We start from the raw sequence: 21,432 nt of genomic DNA on the forward strand, positions 1-21,432 counted from the left end.
TGAAGTTTTTACTGGAAGCCAGGGTTTTTGATGGGAGCTATTTTTGTCAGTGTCAAAAAAGCTAATTTAAATCTCAACTACAGTTCTGTTTTTCCTTGACCACAGTTTGCGTGAAGGCATGTCTGAGACTCAGAGTTGTGTAGCAGATGAGATCAAAATAGAGCTTTTTGGAAGTCAGATTAGACACTAAACACTGCACAACAGCGCAAGCATCATCCCTACAGTGAAGCATGGTGGTGGCAGCATCATGATGTGAGGAACGTTCTTAGTGAAAAGGTAGAAGGTAAAATAGATACAGAAAAGTACAGGGCAAATATGAATACATTTATTTTGCATTTTATTTTAAAAATTATGTTGTACAAATCTGGTTTCTACTTCAATGTTGAAAAGCAGTAAAAGGGGGACATTTCCAAGGAGGCTTCGATACTTTTAGACACAGTAAACTGACAACAGTATAACCATCCATCCATCCTCTATAGACCGCTTTGTCCTCTGGTGGGTGGTGGAGAGGCTGGAGTCTATTCTAGCTGACACAGGGTGAAGGCAGAGTTCATCTGGACAGGACAGCAGTCTATCACAGGGGTCATATGGACTCAGACAATCAAGCACACTCAAATTATTCACATCTATGGACAATTTAGAATCACCAATTAACCTCAGCGTATCTTTGGACTGTGGGAGCAAGCCAGAGAACCTAGTGAAAACCCGTGCAGTGAGAACATAAAAACGCCACACAAGAAGACCCCAGGCCCAGATTCAAACCCAGGACCCTCTAGCTGTGAGAAAATTATGGAATCATGAAAAAAACAACAAACACAACGCACCACTAGTACTTTTTTACACCACTTCTGGCTTTTGTAACAGCTTGTAGTCTCTGTTACTCGTTAAGTCCATGCCTCAAGCAGTACTCTTAATCAATCTGGCTCCAACTTGAAAAATGATGTCATCCTCCCCAAACATCCTTTCAACTGATGGAATAGGAAACGTGTCCAAAATATCAACGTAAACTTACGCATTTATTGAAGATGTAATGACAGCCATCTAACCAGTGGCTTTACCTGACATGCAACTTCAGATCATCAATGAATGTGGAAATTTGCATGTTTTCTTCAAGCAGTCATTTTCATAAATCTCATTGGAATGGCATCAAACCAGCTTCATCACCTTGCCCAATGCAGACTAGCGATTCATCACTGATTGCGACTTTCATCCAGTCATCCCCTGCCCATGATCGCTTTTCCTTAACCCATTGCAACCTTGTTTTTTTTCTGTTTCGGTGTTAGTGATGGCTTTCGTTTAGCATTTCTCTATGTAAATCTCATTTTCTTTAGGTTGGTTTCTTACAGTTCGGTCACAGACATTGACTCCAGTTTCCGCCCATCTGTCCCTTATTTATTGCGGTGCATTTTCTGCTATTGCTTTAAGTTTTCTGTCTTGACACTTTATCTTCCTTGATCTACCAGTATGCTTCCCTTCTACAGCTTTCCCATGTCGTTTGTACTTTGTAGAGATTTTGCACATCTGACTATGCTCAACCAAGATCTTTTGCAACATTCCATGATGATTTACCTTCTTTAAGAAGTTTGATAATCCTCTTCTTTGTTTGAGTTGACATCTCTGGTGCTGGAGCCATAATTCATGCCAATCCACTTGGTGCAGCAGCTCTCCAAGGTGTGAGATTCCTTTTTAACTGCAGACTAATGAGCAGATTTAATCTGATGCAGGTTTTAGTTTTGGAAATGGAAACATACAGGGTGGTTCAATAAATCCTGACACAGATGAGGCAGTTAAAATGGTGTAAAAGAAAAACTTGATTACAGTTATCACTCAAAATGTTCGTTGATAGTTGGGCTTCTTGACTATTTTTTCCCCCCTCCGTTGACCAAGAATTAAAATAACATGCTGTAATTACAAAAAACTTTACTGGTATGTTTTTCTTTACAATACAACAAAATCTTCTGCAGATTTGTATTTCCGATTATTTTTTAACATGGACACAAAACAAAATAAAACAGAAATCAGGATTTTTTTCACACTTTCCATTTGTAAAACTACAGACCTTCATTTCTATATTTGAAAATTTTGGTCAATGCAAATGCCTCCTGAAAAATCAGTGTGAAACCTCTAATTAAGCATCATTAGGGAGTGATGGTTTGTGTAGTGGGTCTGACCAGCAACAGGTGCTCCTGCCCTTAAAATTGTGAAAATTGTTAAATTAATTTCTTGTACTTGTACTGGATGAACTCAGCACTGATTCAGGTCTTGACTTGGACTAGGTTCCTGTCTAACAGAGAAAAACATACTGGAATCTTTCAGCATACAGAAGCAGGAAGCAAAGCCATGAGCAAACTAATACAGTCATCAGATTTTACTTCTTGCCCGATTTCTTGATGCCACTGCCACCTGGAGGAAACAAAAAACTGTGCGTTAAAGAAAACCTCGACTATGATCAATTGACTCCAGTGCTCACAATTAAGGCTGCAATTTTGTATTTTGAAAATCTCAGATTTTGAAATAACTGAATGAATGACAATAGAGAAAGCTAAAACAGCTGGTTCACAGGCTCATATTATTATGAGAGTAGCCTCGGGAGGACTCAGCTGTCACTATAGCCATCACTGTAATTTGAATTGTTCGATTCTGGTTGTGAAACATTGATTTTTAATGGCTGTAACACACCATAGCGTTGGTGACTGAGCATTGTAGCAGCACAGCTGTTTCTGAACACCTGTAGTGCCCTGGCAACATCTCTCTCTCTTAAAAAGCACTAAACAGAAGCAGCTAAAGTACAAACAATGGGCGTATATCCAGCCACAGCTTCACCATCACAGAAAGTAGAGCAGCTACATTGTTGCTCAGAGCCAGCAGCTGGATACTATTGGAGAGTCACTGTTTTTTTTTTTTTTTTTAAATGAGGACTAAATGCATCAGGGGAAGTGCCATATAATAACCAATTTCTGTAGTATCTGTTGTTTCCCCTAAACTGGCAGTGTAATATTACTGGACTGGTCAAAACCACCAACTGTTCAGATGGATCATAGGACCATCATAGCAAGGTAACACAAAATGGGGCATAAAAAATCTTGCCATTACACCTTAGGAGCTCCATAGGTTTCAATCTGAAGCTGAACACTTGAGTATGTGTTACATTCAGTCACAGTGAAGAGTACCTCTGTCCTGACTGTCCGCTCTGACACAGTCCAAGGAATTTATAGTATATTGAAATCAAACTCAGATTGTCTAATTTGGATTGCTAAAACTACAAACATTCAGATGAACATTTTGATGTTTTTCTACATGGAACACAGACTTGTCCTGCCATATTTGTTACAGGCACAGTCCTGACGATGACAGACTGGTACTGAATGATGAACTGGACAAATAAAGTCAAGCTTGGGTTCAATTATCACTGTGTAATAAGTCTAAAGTATAATGTCGCATTATGAGAAGAAATACCATTAACAGTGTAACTATCACAGTGGGGAGACATCATATTATAAAACAATTACATTATTTTAAACCCTGTGTCAGACGCGCTGCACCCTAAATTGTAGCTTTTGCAATTGGTAGTGTCTACAGATACGGACCCGGACCCGTAGCCTGTGGGCTACGGATACGGCACTTTCCATTTGCCAGACAGATACGGACCCGTACGCGAGTCTCGCGAGTCAAGAAGCTGCTAACCACTGCAAACTGTTGAAAGGTAAGCAAAGGTTAAGGTTAGGGTTAGTGTTAGGGTCAGGTTTAGGGTCCGTACCTGTAGTACCGATGCTACGGGTCCGTACCGCTGGCGTCTACCGGGAGTCACGTGACCAGATCTCGCGTATCTGATTGGCAAATGGCATATCCGTAGTCCACAGGCTACGGGTACGGGTCCGTACCTCTCGCAACAACCTTTGCAATTTTAGAATTGCATTGTTTTTAATCATGATTTCAATGTAAAGTTGATTAATTGTTCAGTTATGAGACAGATTTTAGAGACAAATAAACTGGATTCATTGTATTTTACTCAGCTCCAGACCTATGGATAAAGCTGATATAGTCATATACACACGTGGACAAAATTGTTGGTACCCCTCAGTTAAAGAAGGAAAAACCCACAATTCTCACTGAAATCACTTGAAACTCACAAAAGTAACAATAAATAAAAATTTATTGAAAATTAAATAATCAAAAACAGCTATTACTTTTGAATTGTTGATTAACATAATTATTTAAAAAAACAAACTAATGAAACAGGCCTGGACAAAAATGATGGTACCTCTATAAAAGATTGAAAACTATTTGACCAGAGTGACATGATTAACTCAGGTGTGTCATTTAATTGACATCACAGGTGTTTCCAAACTCATAATCAGTCAGTCTGCCTATTTAAAGGGAGACAAGTAGTCACCCTGCTGTTTGGTGAAAAGGTGTGTACCACACTGAACATGGACAACAGAAAGCGAAGGAGAGAATTGTCCCAGGACATCCGAAAAAAAAATTATAGACAAACATCTTAAAGGTAAAGGCTAAAAGACCATCTCTAAACAGCTTGAAGTTCCTGTGACAACAGTGGCTCATATTATTCAGAAGTTCAAGACCCACGGGACAGTAGCCAACCTCCCTGGACGTGGCCGCAAGAGGAAAATTGATGACAAATTGAAGAGACGGATCGTTCGAATTGTATCCAAAGAGCCCAGAGCAACCTCCAAAGAAATTAAAGGTGAACTCCAAGGCCAAGGTACATCAGTGTCAGATCGCACCATTCGTCGTTGTTTGAGCCAAAGTGGACTTCATGGGAGACGACCAAGGAGGACACCACTGCTGAAAAAAACTCATAAAAAAGCCAGACTGGAATTTGCAAAAATGCATGTTGACAAGCCACAAAGCTTCTGGGAGAATGTCCTTTGGACAGATGAGACCAAACTGGAGCTTTTTGGTAAGGCACATCAACTCTATGTTCATAGACTCAAAAACCAAGCATACGAAGAAAAGAACACTGTCCCTACGGTGAAACATGGAGGAGGCTCAGTAATGTTTTGGGGCTGCTTTGCTGCATCTGGCACAGGGTGTCTTGAAAGTGTGCAAGGTACGATGAAATCTGAAGACTATCAAGGCATTCTGGAGAGAAATGTGCTGCCTAGTGTCAGAAAGCTTGGTCTCAGTCGCAGGTCATGGGTCTTCCAACAGGACAACGATCCAAAACACACAGCCAAAAACACCCAAGAATGGCTGAGAGAAAAGCGTTGGACTATTCTAAAGTGGCCTTCTATGAGCCCAGATCTGAATCCCATTGAACATATGTGGAAGGAGCTGAAACATGCCATTTGGAGAAGACACCCATCAAACCTGAGACAACTGGAGCTGTTTGCTCATGAGGAGTGGGCCAAAATACCTGTTGACAGCTGCAGAACGCTCATTGACAAATACAGAAATCGTTTAATTGCAGTGATTGCCTCAAAAGGTTGTGCAACAAAATATTAAGTTATGGGTACCATCATTTTTGTCCAGCCCTATTTCATTAGTTTGTTTTTTTTAAATAATTATGTTAATCAACAATTCAAAAGTGATGGCTGATTTTGATTATTTAATTTTCAATAAATTTTTATTTATTGTTACTTTTGTGAGTTTCAAGTGATTTCAGTGAGAATTGTGGGTTTTTCCTTCTTTAACTGAGGGGTACCAACAATTTTGTCCACGTGTGTACGTCAAAAAATACAGAAACTACGGAAACAGCATGTAAAGACAACACGTAATACGATGAGTCAATTTTAGTAGCTTGTGTTTTGTCTTGTAGGCTCATTCCATGCCAATTCACCCAGATTTCAGAACTTTTTCCAGTTCATGTTATGTTTTTTTTAATCATGTAAAAACTTCTATCTTGTAAAATCCTACAGTTTGACTCCAAATATTTACCGAGTTATGAATGTTTGAAAATAGGCCAACATGACAGAGTTAAGCTGTTCACACTCCCCAGATCCAAATCTTATTGAGCATCTGTGGGATGAGCTAGGACAAGCTTGCTCAAGGTAGGTCCTTGCCACCATCCCGGTGCCATAGGATATCCCCAGAAGTCCTGTGTCCATATCCTACTGGGTCACAGGAGTCTTTCCCTTTAGGGCGCACATACAGAATGTATACATTTTCTGGTCTTACCTAGAGGTCCTTTCCCTGACGCTTTGGCCTTCATTGCCTCCAGGGCCTTCTGTTCTTCCTTTTGCTTCTGCTTGAAAGCCTTATCATCCTGCAGACAGACACAAAGTTTACAATTATGACTTGTCTCATCTTTCAGTTCATATGTTTCAGTACATTCATCTACAACTAGTTTTGCCCTTTAATGATTAGAAAATCTTCTCCTGTCGAAGATGGACATTAAAATTTTCAAGAGCCAAAACAGCAAGCAACCTCAAAAATGAACTTTGCATCAGGTCATTTTCATCCATCTTTTACAATAAGATACTCAACACATTAGGCTCTGAGGAATAGTAAATGGGATATATTTGTCATTATTTTCATGTTTTATTAGTCGACAAAAAAACCCCATCACAATAACTTACCATAGAAACAACCATAAAGTCTAATAGGAGATACACTTACTTCATCCACGTCCTTATTTTGTTTCTTAGGCGCCTTCAGTGGTTTCTTTTTGCCTCCTAATAAAAATAAAAGTAGAAATATAATAATAATGGTCTGTTAGGAAAGCTTATTTGTAAAGAGATGCTGAACGTGTTTGTTGGATAATTAAATGGTTAGTTGAGCTCACAGGACTTAATTCCAATACGAGATTGTAAAAACAAGTCATACAAACACCACTGACAAAAAACGAATCCCAGACCACCAAACTGACTTGTAAGAAGACTCGTTCTTTAGCTATACATGTGTCCAGTGCAGCCTGAAGCATCTGCTACTGTTGACAGTTTCAAATGTTCGAATAATCTCGCACTAATCTGTCTGTTGATAGCGTAGAGAAATGAAATTCACATTTTTAATAAATTATCTGTTGGTCAGAACGTAATTCAGTGCCAGGTATGTCTCAAAGGAACACAGAGACTCGTCTACGGTCAGACAAAATCGTATTTTCTTATGTACATACTATACGACATAGAAAACACGTTAACATGGCAGATTTTCAACGTAGTTTGATGAAAGACAGTCGTCGGCAACAGCTAGCTAATCCACTCAGAGAAACACGCTTCACTCAGTTTTGTTACGTTGTTAAAATCAGTCAAAATCTGCATTTTCAGTTTGTTCCGTGATGAAACGACATCTCACCTTCTCTTCCAGACATATTTACAGCTGGTTGAAAAGATATATAGAGGAAAGAAATAAATTTGTATCGAACACGGAGGACTAAGCCGCACTGCGAGGACCCCGGTGAACTCTAACCCGGAAACAGGACGACCGTTATATGCCTGAACGAAAACTACTGTTAGTGGTCTCAGTTAGCATCAAGATGAGAGCAAACTAAGAAACTTTATCCACGTGGCATGTGTGCTCGGAAAGGATTCAAGAAAACAGGTATGTTTCTCTGGATATTTTGTTGTGTGAGTGAAATAGACAGGATTCTTCAGATTGTTTTACATTGTTGAAAAGTCAGCACTGGCTAACTGTAGCGGCGTGGAGCTAAACGTTAGTCAGTTGAGAGTGATGCAGCTAACCTTGAAGGAAAAATTGAAATTTAATTTTACCAAAGAAGTCGCTGTAAACTGTGTGTTCCTCCAGTCTGTGTGATGTATCATTCAGTATATTGGTATTTTCCGTGTTGAAATTATCCATCATGCTGAATGTGCAGTCCATATTAATTACGTTTTCTTGCAGTGTAGCAGTTTGATGTGTGTAGGAAGTTAGCCTTGAAAATGCCTATAACTTGTCGCTTTCGTCTGATCTTAAATTAAAAGACAATAAGGTCCTTGTTAATTGCTGTCACAAATACATCTCTGGATTGACTTTGCTCTGTATTTTGAACGTAATAGTTGCATTTCAGCATGTAAACAATCAGGTTTTGTCAAACGTAAAGAACATGTGGTTTTTAATTTGAACCCCCCTGGATTGCTTAGTGTTATCAAAAATATTTAACGAATCTGAATAAAATTTACCCATTGTAATTTTCTCCCCTTTTCCTCACAGATGCCCATTCCAGTGTTTGCCCTGTAGCTGCAGTGGTGAGGAACTCTGACTGTTTTTAAGCTGCACTTATGACTGCTGCCCTTCTCAATGAGGTACTTCTACACTGAAATGTGGAGCAGTTTTAAAAATGTTTTCATTGTGATGCCAAGATAGGGGCACTGGAAATCCAGGGGTGCCACTAAAATACCATAGTCCATAACTAAATTTCAAAGGCTTTTACTATGCTGTTGTTGTGTATAGTTAAGTGAAAACTATGTGAATATGAGACTTAAGTGATGACACACTTTGGGTTTATGTTTTACAGTTAATGTTAATTAATGGTAATTATCTGATGTACATAGACTAATATAAACACAGTGAGCATTTTGGTATTTTGAGGAATCAGCATTGTTTAGGAGAAGAGTATTTGAGGGGGGAAAATTCACCCATAAACAAGACATCCGTAGTTTATTCAACAGTGAAAATTCTGTCCATGTGTGATGTAACCGATCAAACTACAGCAAATTTATAAAGTTACTGCCATGTTGTTGTGCATAAATATGCAAAGTTTTCTCCTTTGAAATCACTCAGGATCTTCCTGCTGTTTGATGCTGCAGTTTAATAAACTCAAACTCCTAGAAGTAGCTGGAAATAACACACAAAAGTTCATCTTTGTTTTTGCGTGTGTGTGCGTGCGTGCGTGTGTGTGTTGTGTTTGTGTGTGTGTGTGTGTGTGTGTGCGCTGCTGTGAAAAACGCACACAAACTGTCTTTTGTGACTGCTGGTCCACATAGTTATTACTTCTTCCAGTGCTGATTTCATTGCCCTCAAACACTGCAGTTGAATCCAGTTAAAGTTGGACATACCGTAGGAGTTTTAGTGAATGAACTTCATCTTGATAGATCTGGGGTGGCCACAGGACTGACCAATTAATAAAAAAATGAGATTTTAGGGTTGCTCATGAGCTGATGATTAACAGTATGTCATGTGCTTTAGGTATAGAGGAGCTACAATCTGTCTCTGGGCACAAGGCTCATGCTGTCTGTCCCGCCTCTGCCCTCCCAGGGGAATCACTCTGGTCCGAACCTATAGCACTCATCATCAACCTGGCTTACCACCTCCCTCTAACCCCTCCCCTCCTGATGGTAAAGGAGGAGCTGAGGTGGTGAAGGAGCGCACACTTGCAGCCTTACAGGTGGAGAAAATCTGTCTTCTCAATATTCTTAGCTATTTTCCAGACCACAACCATCACTTGCAATATGCTGTGTGTGGCTGACCAGTTTGAACTGCATTAATAATTTTGTAATTAATATTATCCTTGAATACTGCAAAATAAATGCAAATCTTAACACAGCTATCTTTTTATTCTCTTCTCTCCATCTTCTAGCATGCAGGTGATGTGGGGCGGCAGTGGGGTCAGAGGTCGGCGCAGACAGCCACTTCCACGGTCAACTACTGGTGGGAGAGATACGAGGAGTTTGTGGGCTTGAATGAGGTCCGCGAGGCTCAGACAAAGGTCACAGAGGTCAGCAGACAGTAGGAAGAATCTCAGCTTTCATGTTTTTAAGGGACCGAATACAATTTAACTGCACTGAAAACTAGAGCTTCCAAAATCAACATAAAGTTGATTCAACACCTTCAAAAAACTCACTAAGATTTCTGTTTTTCAGTAAGTATCAGGTACTTACTGGTAGTCTAGGAAAGTACTGATGCATAACAGATGTGTTTCTTCCAGGCGGAAGCAGGGTTCATGGTGGCCAGGGGAATGGTGCGTGAGGCACATGGCAGCCTGGAGGCCCTGCAGGGCAGGCTGAAGGAGCTCAGGGATCGGCTGGACAGAGTCTCCAGGGAAGAGGTTCACTATCTGGAACTGGCCACACTAGAGCACAAACTGCTGCAGGTTAGCTGAAGCATTTTAAAATACACATAAAACCCAATGTTATAGTAACTATTAGCTTCGAGTTTGTCTTTGCAATCCAAATATTTTGAAACCAGAACTTCTTCTGTGCACTACCACTTCTTGTAGTGCACTAATTCTGCAGAATAATATCTAGACTTAACCACAGTATTATTTAGTAAGTATTCAATTAAAATTAGGATTGTTTGCAATGATATTATAGAAAGTACAGCAACTAGTTTATTCAGCGATATCTGTTCAAAAAAGTACTAGAGTACAATAACAAATTTGTTTTATAGAATTTATTGATAACAAACTGCCCACCTGTAATGCTTTGTCCTGACCACAGGAGGAGCGTCGTGTCCGGAAAGAGTATGAGAATGCAGAGGGTTTGGAGAGGGAGAAATTTGCCTTGTTTTCAGCAGCAGTTAGGGAAAGCCATGAGAAGGAGAGGACGAGAGCTGAACGCACCAAGAACTGGTCCATAATTGGCTCAGTGCTCGGAGCCCTGATTGGGGTCATGGGATCAACATACATTAACCGCGTCCGCCTGCAGGTGAGGAGAGATGCTACATCCTGTACTCTGTAGTTTTACATTTGGTTAAACTGAAGTAGTTTGGTTTGTACTCAAGGTGTTCAGTGTATGTGCTAGAGTTTTACACCAAATTGCTAATCTGAAGTGACTATGGTGAATACTTGTTAATTACTGAATCTGTAGTTTTTAGCAGGGGAGCTCCCCTCATTCATGACTGAGAGCTTACACTCTCACTGTACAGCCCAAAATACCATTTTCTTGTTGAAATTATTAAAAACTGTGAATACCACAGAAATAAATTGTTTAGTCTTGTAGGACTAAAACACATTGCAAAATTCTAGTTTGCACAGATTGAATTTCCTTTGACTTTGATGTTATTGTCTCAGATTACTTGTTTTGTGTAGCCAGTTTAAGATTTGTAGAAGGTATTCACTTTTAAAAATGAAACAGATGGCGGACTTCCGGCCGGAATTTCAATATGGCGCCAGCTTAAAACGTTCGCTCCCCATTTTTGAGTTGAGAATAAGCCCCACATGGCCAAATTCTGAAGCGAAAATACTATATATTAAGACATTATCGGGGGCGTTGATGATGACAAAACCAGGAAAAAGTTAAGCTATACCGCTGGGTTCGACACGAACGACAACAAGAAACAAGCCAAGCTAGCACCGGAGCAAACAGAAGCTGAGGCGGGGATACAGAGGAAGTGCCAGACTCTCCCGAGATAAGTCCAGAGGCTGAGGACATGTCCGACTTGGAAACCGTTTTGCGGGGGATAAAAGAGTTCCGCCAGGAAAACGCGGAGTCCCTCAGAGGCATAAGGGACGAAATTAAAAAGGCTAATAGCAGGATTGACGAGCTGAACGGCGCATTGTGAGCACAGAGGAGCGAGTCCAGAGCATTGAAGGTGCAACATGTGAGTTCATCAAACGGCATAAAAGGTTAGAGGAGAGAATGATTGATCAGGAGGGTCGCGCCAGGCGAGACACTAAACGTATTCACGGTGTTAAGGAGGGGGCGGAGGACAGTGCGGGGTCCGTTAGGTCTTTGGTGGAGGCCCTTCCAGAGAAAAGCTGGAGCTACCGACGACCTTTGCGCTGAATGTCGAGAGAGCACATAGAGCGCTGTGGGAGTTCACCCCCCCAAAGATGCTCCTCTGAGGTCGATTATTGTGAAGCTATCTAGCTACAAATGCAAAGAAGAAATAATCAAGAAAGCGTGGGAGAAGAGAGGCTTCATTTATGAGAGGCAGCGAGTGTATGTGGACCATGATTATGCACCTGATGTGATGAAAAAGAGAAAGGAATACACTGAAGTAAAGAGGGTGTTGAAAGAGAAAAAAATAAGATTTCAAACACCTTTTTCTGCAAGGCTCCGTGTATTCAGCAACAGAAGCAACTAAAGATATGGCTGCAAGAGGATTCCAGGTGCGCATTGTCAAGCCCGCAGATGACCCCATGGAGAAGATACTGTATCAGATGTGGCAATCCACCCACGGGGAAAATAGGTCGGACCAGGTGTCAGTGGGATATAAACAAAAATTACAGGCCTTCAGAAGAAACACGGAGGAGGTCTAGTGTGAGAGCACCAAGAGGGCAGGAGTCCAATAACCAGCAAGGTAATAACTGGAAGGTTAAGGTAACTTGCTATAATTAGTAACCCAGTGGACAAGAAATATGGACAAATGAGGGTTTTCAGTAATGTCTTGAAGCACTGATCGGGGAGGTGAGCATTTTCTACGTTTGAGGAAAAAAAAAGACTTGTTGAAATGGACAGGGCCAAAAGTGGCCAGGAGGGCCCCCTACCATTTGGGATATGGGGTTATCCCTTAGAGTTAAGAGTTAGATCTGAAAAGGTTAAATCTTGGACCTCATGTTTGGAAGTCTGTGTTTTCTGTTTTCTTGTAATGTTCATTGGTTACTATTGTACTCAAAGTTTCTTTACTTGTAGCACAAGAGGTGGAGCAGGATTATTTTCTTTTGCTTTATGCATAAAAGAGAGTCACCAAATAACTATTTAAAAGTTGCCTCTTACAATGTTAATGGGCTGCTCAGCCCAGTTAAGAGGAGCAAGGTTCTGAATACGATGAAAAAGATGGAGTGGAGGTACTTTTTTTGCAGGAGACACATATGACGGACAAAGAGCATGAAAAATTGAAGAGTAATAGGAAGATTGGAGGGAGTCCTGGTAACTTTGTTTAACATCTACACCCCGCCAGGCTCTGACTGGGGATTCTATAAACATTTCTTCGATCTAGTGACGATAGAGAGTGAAGGGGTGATGGTTGCTGGAGGTGATCTTAACCAGAGGCTCAATCCACACTTAGATTCATCAGGTAATGTCTTTCAAAAAAATATTATTTGTAAAAAAATTTGTAAATTAATGTCAGAACTCGGAATTTTGGATATATGGAGGGAGCTTAATCCACATAAGAAGGATTACACCTATTACTCTGCTCCTCACTCTGTATATACAAGGATTGATTATTTTTTATTGCATATTAAGGATCGTTGTAAGGTAATAAGCTGTAACATTGGAGTGATGGATTTATCTGCTCATTGCCCTGTATTCTTAAAACTATGGATGGGAACTGAAAGGAAATCAACAATGTGGAGGTTGAACTCAAGCCTGCTCAATGGCCTCAATGGCAATGAAAGAAGAAATTGAAAAGGATATTTCTGAATACATAGAACTAAATGATAATGGTGATGTATCCCCATCTGTATTATGGGATGCATGCAAAGTTGTAATGAGGGGAAAGTTGATAGTAAAATCAGTTCACGTGAAAAAAAAATGAAACAAGCAGAGCTAAAAAAAATTGCAAACTGACCTGGGAAAATTGGAGGAAATACATAAAAACAGTGTAAACAGTAAGATCATTGATGACATAAAGATGAAACGGGCAAGGATAAATGGTATTTTATCGCAACAAATTCAGAAGAAAATGATTTTTACTAAGCAAAATCACTACGAGGCTGGGAGTGAATCCACAAAACTATTGGCATATAAGCTTAACAACAGACAAGAAGACATGTTTAAAAGATGAAAGATCCACAAACAAAACAAACTGTGTATAAGAAAGAAGATATCCATACGTGTTTTGAATATTATTATAAGCAGTTGTATGCTCAAGTAAACAATGACAATATACCCCAAATAGACAAATTCCTGGAGGAGTTAAATTTGCCACAGTTAACGGAGGACCAGAACAATTAACTGCAGAAATAACAACAAAAGAAATCAACTTAGAAATTTCCAGGCTGCAAAATAAAAGTCCTGGGGCTGATGGGTATGGCTCTGAATGGTACCGAACCTATAGGGAAACTCTAATTCCATTACTACACAAAACTTTTAATTGGATTTTAAAAAGAGGGAATATTCCTGATTCTTGGAGAGAGGCATTCATCTCTGTGATTGCAAAGGAGGGTAAAGATGGAACAATATGCTCTAGTTACAGACCAATAAGTACTCAATGTGGATTATAGAATTTTTACAGCAATCTTAGCCCAGAGAATGGAGAACATTTTACCCGAAATTATTAGTTTAGATCAAACTGGATTTATAAAACAAAGGCAAACACATGATAATATCCGTTGGACTCTACATATCATACAGCATATCAAAGAAAAGAAATTAGAGGCGGCAATTTTAGGAATGGATGCAGAAAAAGCTTTTGATTCCGTTAGTTGGGATTTTTTTGTTTAGAGTAATGCAGAAGTTTAATTTTCACAAGGGTTTTATTAGGACAGTGCAGGCTCTGTACACAGATCCTACTGCAAGGATTAAGGTTAATGGTAGTTTGTCTGAAGTAATCAAGCTAGGGAGAGGGTGTCAAGGTTGTTCAGTCAGCCCACTCTTATTTGCCATCTTCTTGGAGCCGCTAAGCCAATGGATTAAACAGTGCGATCGTATTAAAGGTATAGCCATGTTGGGAGTTCAACAGAAAATTGCTTTGTTCGCAGATAATGTCTTGATTTATTTGGAGGACCCAAATTCATCTCTACCAATCCCGATGACTTTCTTGACAGAGTTTGGAAGGCTCTCAGGTTATAAAATCAATGTTCAAAAAACCCAAGCTCTTGCTTTTAATTACAAGCCAGATCAAAATATAAAACAAAACTACTCTATAAATTGGGATCAGCAGTCGATGGAGTATTTGGGTATTCACTTAACAAAAGATTTTGGAAGCCTGAAAGCAGTTAATTACAATCTAATAATTTCTAATATAAAAGCAGACCTTTCTAAATGGAACTTAATACCATATCTGTGGTTGGCATCAAGAGTAGAGGTGAATAAAATGAATATTTTGCCTCGTTTGCTATATATATTTCAGAATCTCCCAATTAAGTTAAGAAATAAAGACTTCAAAGAATGGGACAAGTTTATATCTAGATTTTTATGGGAAGGCGCAAGGCCCCGCATTAAATATAGAACTTTACAACTGCTAAAAAAGAAGGGCGGTTTATCTTTGCCTTGTTTTAAGAGTTATTATCAAGCTGCTCAGATGAAGGTCTTGATAAATTTGTGTGACCTAAAGTATGCAGCAAAATGGAAAGACATCGAAGAGAAAATGGCACCACCAATACAAGCCTTAACGTGTGACGTGAAATTGTAGCTTGGAAAATCCAAACTGAATCTCCATGTAATCTCCTATCTCCATGTTAGGAGATACAGGAGAATCAGTTTGGCATTGGGCGAATTGAATCGCGTTTCCCTCCTGGGGAAGTTTGGTACGACCAATCATAGCACAGGAGGCAGGAGTTAAGGCTGCGTCATCTTCAGCGCCTGGATTACGCATAAAACACCTGCGCACCTTTCGGCTTCCTGCCATTGTTTGTACAGAGGAAAATCCTGTTCCAAACGTGAGTAAATTTAGGCAACTTTTACACATACGCACCGACTTGGTTTGGCTCCGATTTAAAGTTATTCCTAATACCGCTAATCGTTCGGAAGGAGTCTTTTGTTGCTTAGCCTTTTCAAAAATAACTGTTGTACTTGAGAGTACCCCATGTATTCACATCCGTGTTACACTGATTGGTTCTTTCTCGTTCAAGCTGCATTCATTAGCCCCTCCTTTTTGAAATCGTCTCTTATCATCACAATGCCAGACTGCCTTTATTTGTATTTATATTAATGCATAAATAAAGTCAGTCTGGATTTTCCAGGCAAGTGAAATTGCAGACAGATTGTCAAGAAAGTGTTAATCCTTGAATGTGGGCGTCTCTGAAAATGTGGTCAGAAATTATGAAAAAGTATAACTTAACAGAACAATGTAGATTTTTGAGATGGATCGTATACGACACTGACTTTTCACCACATTTAAAATATGGGAGAATGGTCCAAAAATGTATTGGGAGATCATTAAAAAGGATAATGTGATGACTTTTCAGCAGATGAAGGATTTATATGGTCTGGGTAACCGGGATTTTCATAGATACCTGCAGTTGAGACATTATGTTAGACAAGAAATGAAAAAAGTGAAACTGGATTTCTCTCAACCAGGTATTTTGAAGATTATACTGGATGCCTACAAATCAGAGCTCAGTTGCAAAGTTATTTCAAAATTGTACAAGGCATTGGAGGATTTAAAAGAGGGCACCTCAGATTATGTGAGAGAAAGATGGGAAAAGGAAGCAAAAATCAGCATTGGAGAGGATTGGGAGTCTGTAAATGCATATCTATGGAAAACTACAAATTCTCTGTTTTGGAGGGAGCATGGATGGAAGAATATAATAAGGTTCTTCTTGACTCCTGCACAGAGAAAATATGCAGATACAAAATGTTGGAGGTCTTGTGGTGCTCGTAATGCAAATCATTTCCACATCTTTTGGGATTGCCCCATGATAAATCAATACTGGATGGAAATTAAAAATGTTGTAGATAAAGTATTAAATATTAAAGTTCCGTTAAGTTTTGAAATTTTGTATTTGGGTATGATTGATATATTACATTTAAGAAGAAGGGATGACTATAAAATAATGATGGCTGATAAAAAGGCAATCACCAGGGGATGGAGAACTGATTCGGTGCCTCAGGTGGATGAATGGCTGGATGTTATGCTGAGTATATATAACATGGAGAGAATTACTGCGGCTGTTAGGCTGGAAATGGACAATTTTAGTAATATATGGAAAGGATGGTTACAGTACATAAGACAATATAGATCAGACTTTGTATAGAGGGATCGAAACTATCCAAGCAGTGTGGCACTTTGATTTCTTGAGTGTGGGAGCTTGCTTAAATATTACCTGTATTTTGTGAGACACCAAGTGGTATATCTGTTTACACCCTGGTTCAATGCTACAGTGTTCCTTAGTTTTCTTTAACTTTATCAGGCATATTCAAACTGGATAAACTGTTGGTATAAAAGAAGGGCATTTTGTAATTTGGTTTGGAGCTGTCTGTGAAAATCTATTGTGAATGTTTATTATATCATGTGATAACTTGTATTATTTGAATTTGGAAAAAACAAGAAAAATAAAATTTTAAAAAATGAAACAGATGAACCATAAAACTGCACCTTGGAGAACCAAACCCAGACAACAGTTGAGCCATTTGCCCAGTCAGTGAATTAAACAGTTGATCTGTTAACGATTAAACTGGTGTAAAACTGATTGTCAAGATTCCTGAGAAGGCCATTGAATATTCAATTAGTTGGACTAACTTACTTGTTTTTACAGCAGTAATTATAACATTCTGAATTAAAATAGTTAAATTTTTTGCTCCGAGAGGTTGGTCTCAGTATGAGGGAATAACTTTCTGGTATTAAGTTATTTTTATTTGAATAAAACTTTACATTTTAAAGAATAATTTAAATGAATCATTTTTACCCATGCTTCTAGTTGTCAGTTGGTTAATTGGTTCACCACTTCTCAACAACTGTGGGTTATCACTTTTCATCAGCTCCATCATCAAATCAACATTTATAGTTTTTCTCTAGCTTGCTTTATGACTGAATACCAGCTAAACAAACTTGTCAGCCTCAGCAGGACTTTGTGTATAGAGTCAATTGACAGCTGTTAGCATGCTAAAATGTTAAGCTGAGATGGTTAATCTTCAACCTGCTAAACATTAGCATGTTATCATGCTAGCAAATAACCATCCTTTAAAAAATCAGTAAATGTCCATAATTACAATGTTGTTTGTAGCCTAAATTTAACGTAAAATTATTTATTCTTGAATGTTAGGATATTTCATGTGTTTAAACAACAAAAATACCTGTAATGTATCATATTAACATATAATGGCATAGATCAATAAATAGATGTTATGATGAAAATGCATTATTTTCCACAGTTTTGCTGTGAAAACTGTATTTGTGTAGCTAATTATGAGATTTCTCTGTTTGTACAAAAAGTCTATCTAAAATTACAGAGCCATTATATTTTATCAGTTAATTGTCACTGATTGTATCAAATTTTAGACATATTTTTACACTATTAAACTGCAATTTAACTAATTATGTTAAATGAAAAGGAAATATCTGTAAAATTTGTGAATGCATTTTAGCAGTCTTGTTATGACAAACTTTTTTTTATTCAGTTGTTCAGAGTCATAGGTTGTAAATGTTATTTTACAATCAACTTGTGAACTACTACAAAGTTCTTTTTTTTTTGTGCAGCGTACTTTTAAAATTTTAATGCTGCTTGTTTTCTGCTACCAAAAATCTCACGTAACATGTAAAGTTTCCCTCTGAAGCTGCTTTTGTCATCACACCTCTCTATTTCAATGGTCACTCATTTGTAGGAGCTGAAAAGTCTGCTGCTGGAGGCCCAGAAAGGTCCAGAGAGTCTCCAGAAAGCCCTTGAAGTCCAGGCTGGAAACCATCGCTCGCAGCAGGACGAGCTGCGAATGCTTATAGACAGCCTCAAAGTCGCCCTGAGTGACGCCTTCACACAAAGGAACACCAACCTGAAAGACAAAGAAGGTCCAACTTCAGATTCACATAATGTGCCTCTTTCAGCCTTTAAAGATCTCTACATTGGCAGAAGAAGAACTGAGTCCCTCCTGGAGTCCCTCACACCGCAACTGGGACAGCTGGAGCAAGGACTCGGGAGAGTTGAAGGGGGATTGTTAATGGTGAGGAAGTTGCTGGAGAGCCGGCCACAAAGGGAAGTGCAACCTGCTGAACTGCAATTTGAGAGACCAGAGAGAGGGGACCAGTGGGAGTCTGAGGCAGCGCTTAGGAGTCTAGAGGAGACCCAGAGGACGCTGGGAGAACGAATCAGGACAAACACGATATATAATGCCATGTTTACCTACACTGCCACTGCCATCACTGTGTCTGCTGTCTACCTTTTGCTCAGAGGAACTGGTTAGACTTCAGCTTAAATATGATCACATACACTGTAATACTGTCAGGCACTGGGAGCAATTATCTAAATGAATCAATGCAGAAGACAGCTTATTCAGAAACTGACTACAAGTGTTGGTTTGAGTTTCATCATCTCTTTCTGCTTTTTACTGCAGTAATGAAGCACATAAGTACTGTGGCTGCTTCAACGTATTCTTGGTACTTCTCATTTATTGCTCATCGATGTAGCTGGGTATTTTCCCCAATTGTCATACTGACACATATTTTCCCACCTACTTGCAGAAAACATCAGGTATCCTATTATAGCACATTACTACGTGTACTATTTTTGTGGTTCCCCACTGGCAAGCCCAGACATAAAATACAAAGCTTAAACATTTCAAATTTATTTTAATGTAAAGTCCTCAAACAAAACTGTGAACTTTTGCCCTGACAGGTATTATTTGCCTGTCAGTGGTCTTTTTGAGCCAGTGCTAAATTTTACTTGCTTTGTATCAGTGGTTCTCAAGCTTTTTCTGTCAGGCCCCATTTCAGAGGACAAAAAACTTTCGGGGCCCCCTTTGCCTTAAATACTCATGAAATAAGTAGAGTTTAAATTTTTTTAAATTAAATAAATATTACAAGCAGTCCAATTATGCAACAACTTAACATGTTCAGCGATTAGTAAAATTAACAGTAGGGCTGCGCGATATGGCCTAAACAAAGATCTCAGATTCTTTCACAAAAAATCGCAATTCACGATTTATTCGATTTTTTTGGACCCCCTACCTAAAATCAATTTGCAGATTACAAAGAAATTGTTCAAAACTAGTGATGTCACATAACCTGAACCAATTCCAAACAAGAAAAGCACTCAGAGAGTGCAGTACTCCGCCAAGGATGCTCAATTGACGTATCATTTCCGACGGATGACATCTTCAATAAACAATTACCCTGTGCTAAGTACAGGCATATGTTATGCATGTGCATGTCATGTATTTATACCGAATCACGTGTAAATTACTCTTTTAAAGGTCTGTTGATCACTTCATCAATTTTGGCAAGCCTTTTGCACTTGTTAAAATAAGCGTTCCCTCCAGGCTTTTATTTTGAAGGCGTATTTTGAATGCTACAGGCTTTTATTTTGTAACCATTACAGCGGCAGAGGAAGTGATTCTCTAAGAGAAGGTTACTTGACATGACGAAGACGCTGCAGAAAGTCCGAAAATTCACATAAAGAAAGAAAACGGTTCCACGCTGTTGCTGTTTAGCAAAGGATGTGTCTAAACTTAGAAGCAGCTGGAATGAGGACAAGGTCTCACGGTGAATTTGTGGTCACAATAAGGCTGATGACTGAGCTCAACGTGTCTGGCTGGGGTTTGCTACATCGTGACCTAAATATGTAGCGGGTGCTAGGAATTAATGAGACTCAGAAACTCCCCACAGTTTAATCATTGGTAGTGTCTACGGATACGGGTCCGTATGTACGGCACTTTCCATTTGCCAGACAGATACGGACCCGTACGCGAGTCTCACGAGTCAAGAAGCTGCTAACCACTGCAAACTGTTGAAGGGTAAGCAAAGGTTAAGGTTAGGGTTAGTGTTAGGGTCAGGTTTAGGGTCCGTACCTGTCGTACCGATGCTACGGGTCCGTACAGCTAGCGTCTACCGGGAGTCACGTGACCAGATCTCGCATATCTGATTGGCAAATGGCAAATGCCGTATCCGTAGTCCACAGGCTACGGGTACGGGTCCGTACCTCTAGCAACAACCTTAATCATTTGTTCCTTGTATGATTTCCAGTGTTTCCCCTTGGATTGGTGCCTTGGGGGGGGGGGGGGGGTGTTTGTTTTCGCGTCGGTCGTTGTCGCCGTCGTACAAAAACTCGAAATAAGGAATTTGAGTCATAATATGTTTTAATTACCTACCTACATTTATGTAATGTATGTATTTTTATTAATTACTTGCTTATGCCTAGAGCTAACAACACGATATCAGGCCGATTTTGGCTAGGTTTTTTGTCGGAGCTTGTCTGCTCTTGTCTCACCCGACACTAAACTAAAATTGGCCTGATATCGCGTAGTGTGCTCTTAGCATTAATTACTTACCAATATCAGTTTTGTACAGCCAGGGGGAATATTTCCCCTCTGACAACCAAGCTGGGTCAAAGCCAGGCATAAACTAACCGTGACGTCACCTGTTGGTTTCAACGCCGAGAAAATGAAGCCCGGATTTTGCTACTTCCTGGTCGCCGTTTTGGATTTTTTGGAGCCAGTGACGTAAAAACTGAAAGACTGGACCGGAGAGCAACTCGGGGCAGGATTGGCTGAGGACTCTCTTATCCCGCCCACATTTTACCGCAGAGGCTTCTGTTGCTGTCTATCCAGTATAGTCACGCCCCCTGGCTCCGCCAACTTTAACGATTTATTTAAAATTCAGTATTGATTTATTTTGAGATCGGCCACCTGATCTCTCACTTTGACCATGAAAACTCACGGGAAAAAAATCCTGAGCCGTAGAAAATCAGTCTATCAAATTTTATTTTTTCCAAAAATGAATTGGGGTCTATGGAGAAAAAGCTTTTTGGAGCCAACCCTAGCGGACGGCGTGATATTGCAA

The 21,432-nt window shown here is 39.5% G+C and overlaps 2 protein-coding genes across 3 annotated transcripts; one reads left to right on the forward strand and one right to left on the reverse strand.

The window, feature by feature from the left end:
- Positions 1 to 303: 303 nt before the first annotated feature.
- Positions 304 to 7,383, reverse strand: tma7 (translation machinery associated 7 homolog). The gene is made up of 4 exons (XM_022219900.2): positions 7,255 to 7,383; positions 6,580 to 6,635; positions 6,139 to 6,226; positions 304 to 2,403 (listed from the first exon to the last, which is right to left on the reverse strand). Exons 1-4 carry the CDS (start codon positions 7,268 to 7,270, stop codon positions 2,369 to 2,371), a joined length of 195 nt encoding a protein of 64 aa, XP_022075592.1. The 5' UTR covers positions 7,271 to 7,383; the 3' UTR covers positions 304 to 2,368.
- Positions 7,376 to 19,792, forward strand: ccdc51 (coiled-coil domain containing 51). Of its 2 annotated transcripts, none has more exons than XM_022219901.2 (7): positions 7,376 to 7,500; positions 8,110 to 8,201; positions 9,085 to 9,283; positions 9,476 to 9,613; positions 9,824 to 9,988; positions 10,335 to 10,541; positions 18,267 to 19,792. In XM_022219901.2, exons 2-7 carry the CDS (start codon positions 8,197 to 8,199, stop codon positions 18,837 to 18,839), a joined length of 1,287 nt encoding a protein of 428 aa, XP_022075593.1. In that variant the 5' UTR covers positions 7,376 to 7,500; positions 8,110 to 8,196; the 3' UTR covers positions 18,840 to 19,792. The 2 variants fall into 2 exon arrangements, with proteins under 2 accessions (XP_022075593.1, XP_022075594.1); XM_022219902.2 differs by having other exon boundaries at positions 9,154 to 9,283.
- The last annotated feature ends 1,640 nt before the right edge of the window (positions 19,793 to 21,432 follow it).

This window comes from Acanthochromis polyacanthus, chromosome 5 (genome assembly GCF_021347895.1).
Source record: "Acanthochromis polyacanthus isolate Apoly-LR-REF ecotype Palm Island chromosome 5, KAUST_Apoly_ChrSc, whole genome shotgun sequence".
NCBI lineage: Eukaryota > Metazoa > Chordata > Actinopteri > Pomacentridae > Acanthochromis > Acanthochromis polyacanthus.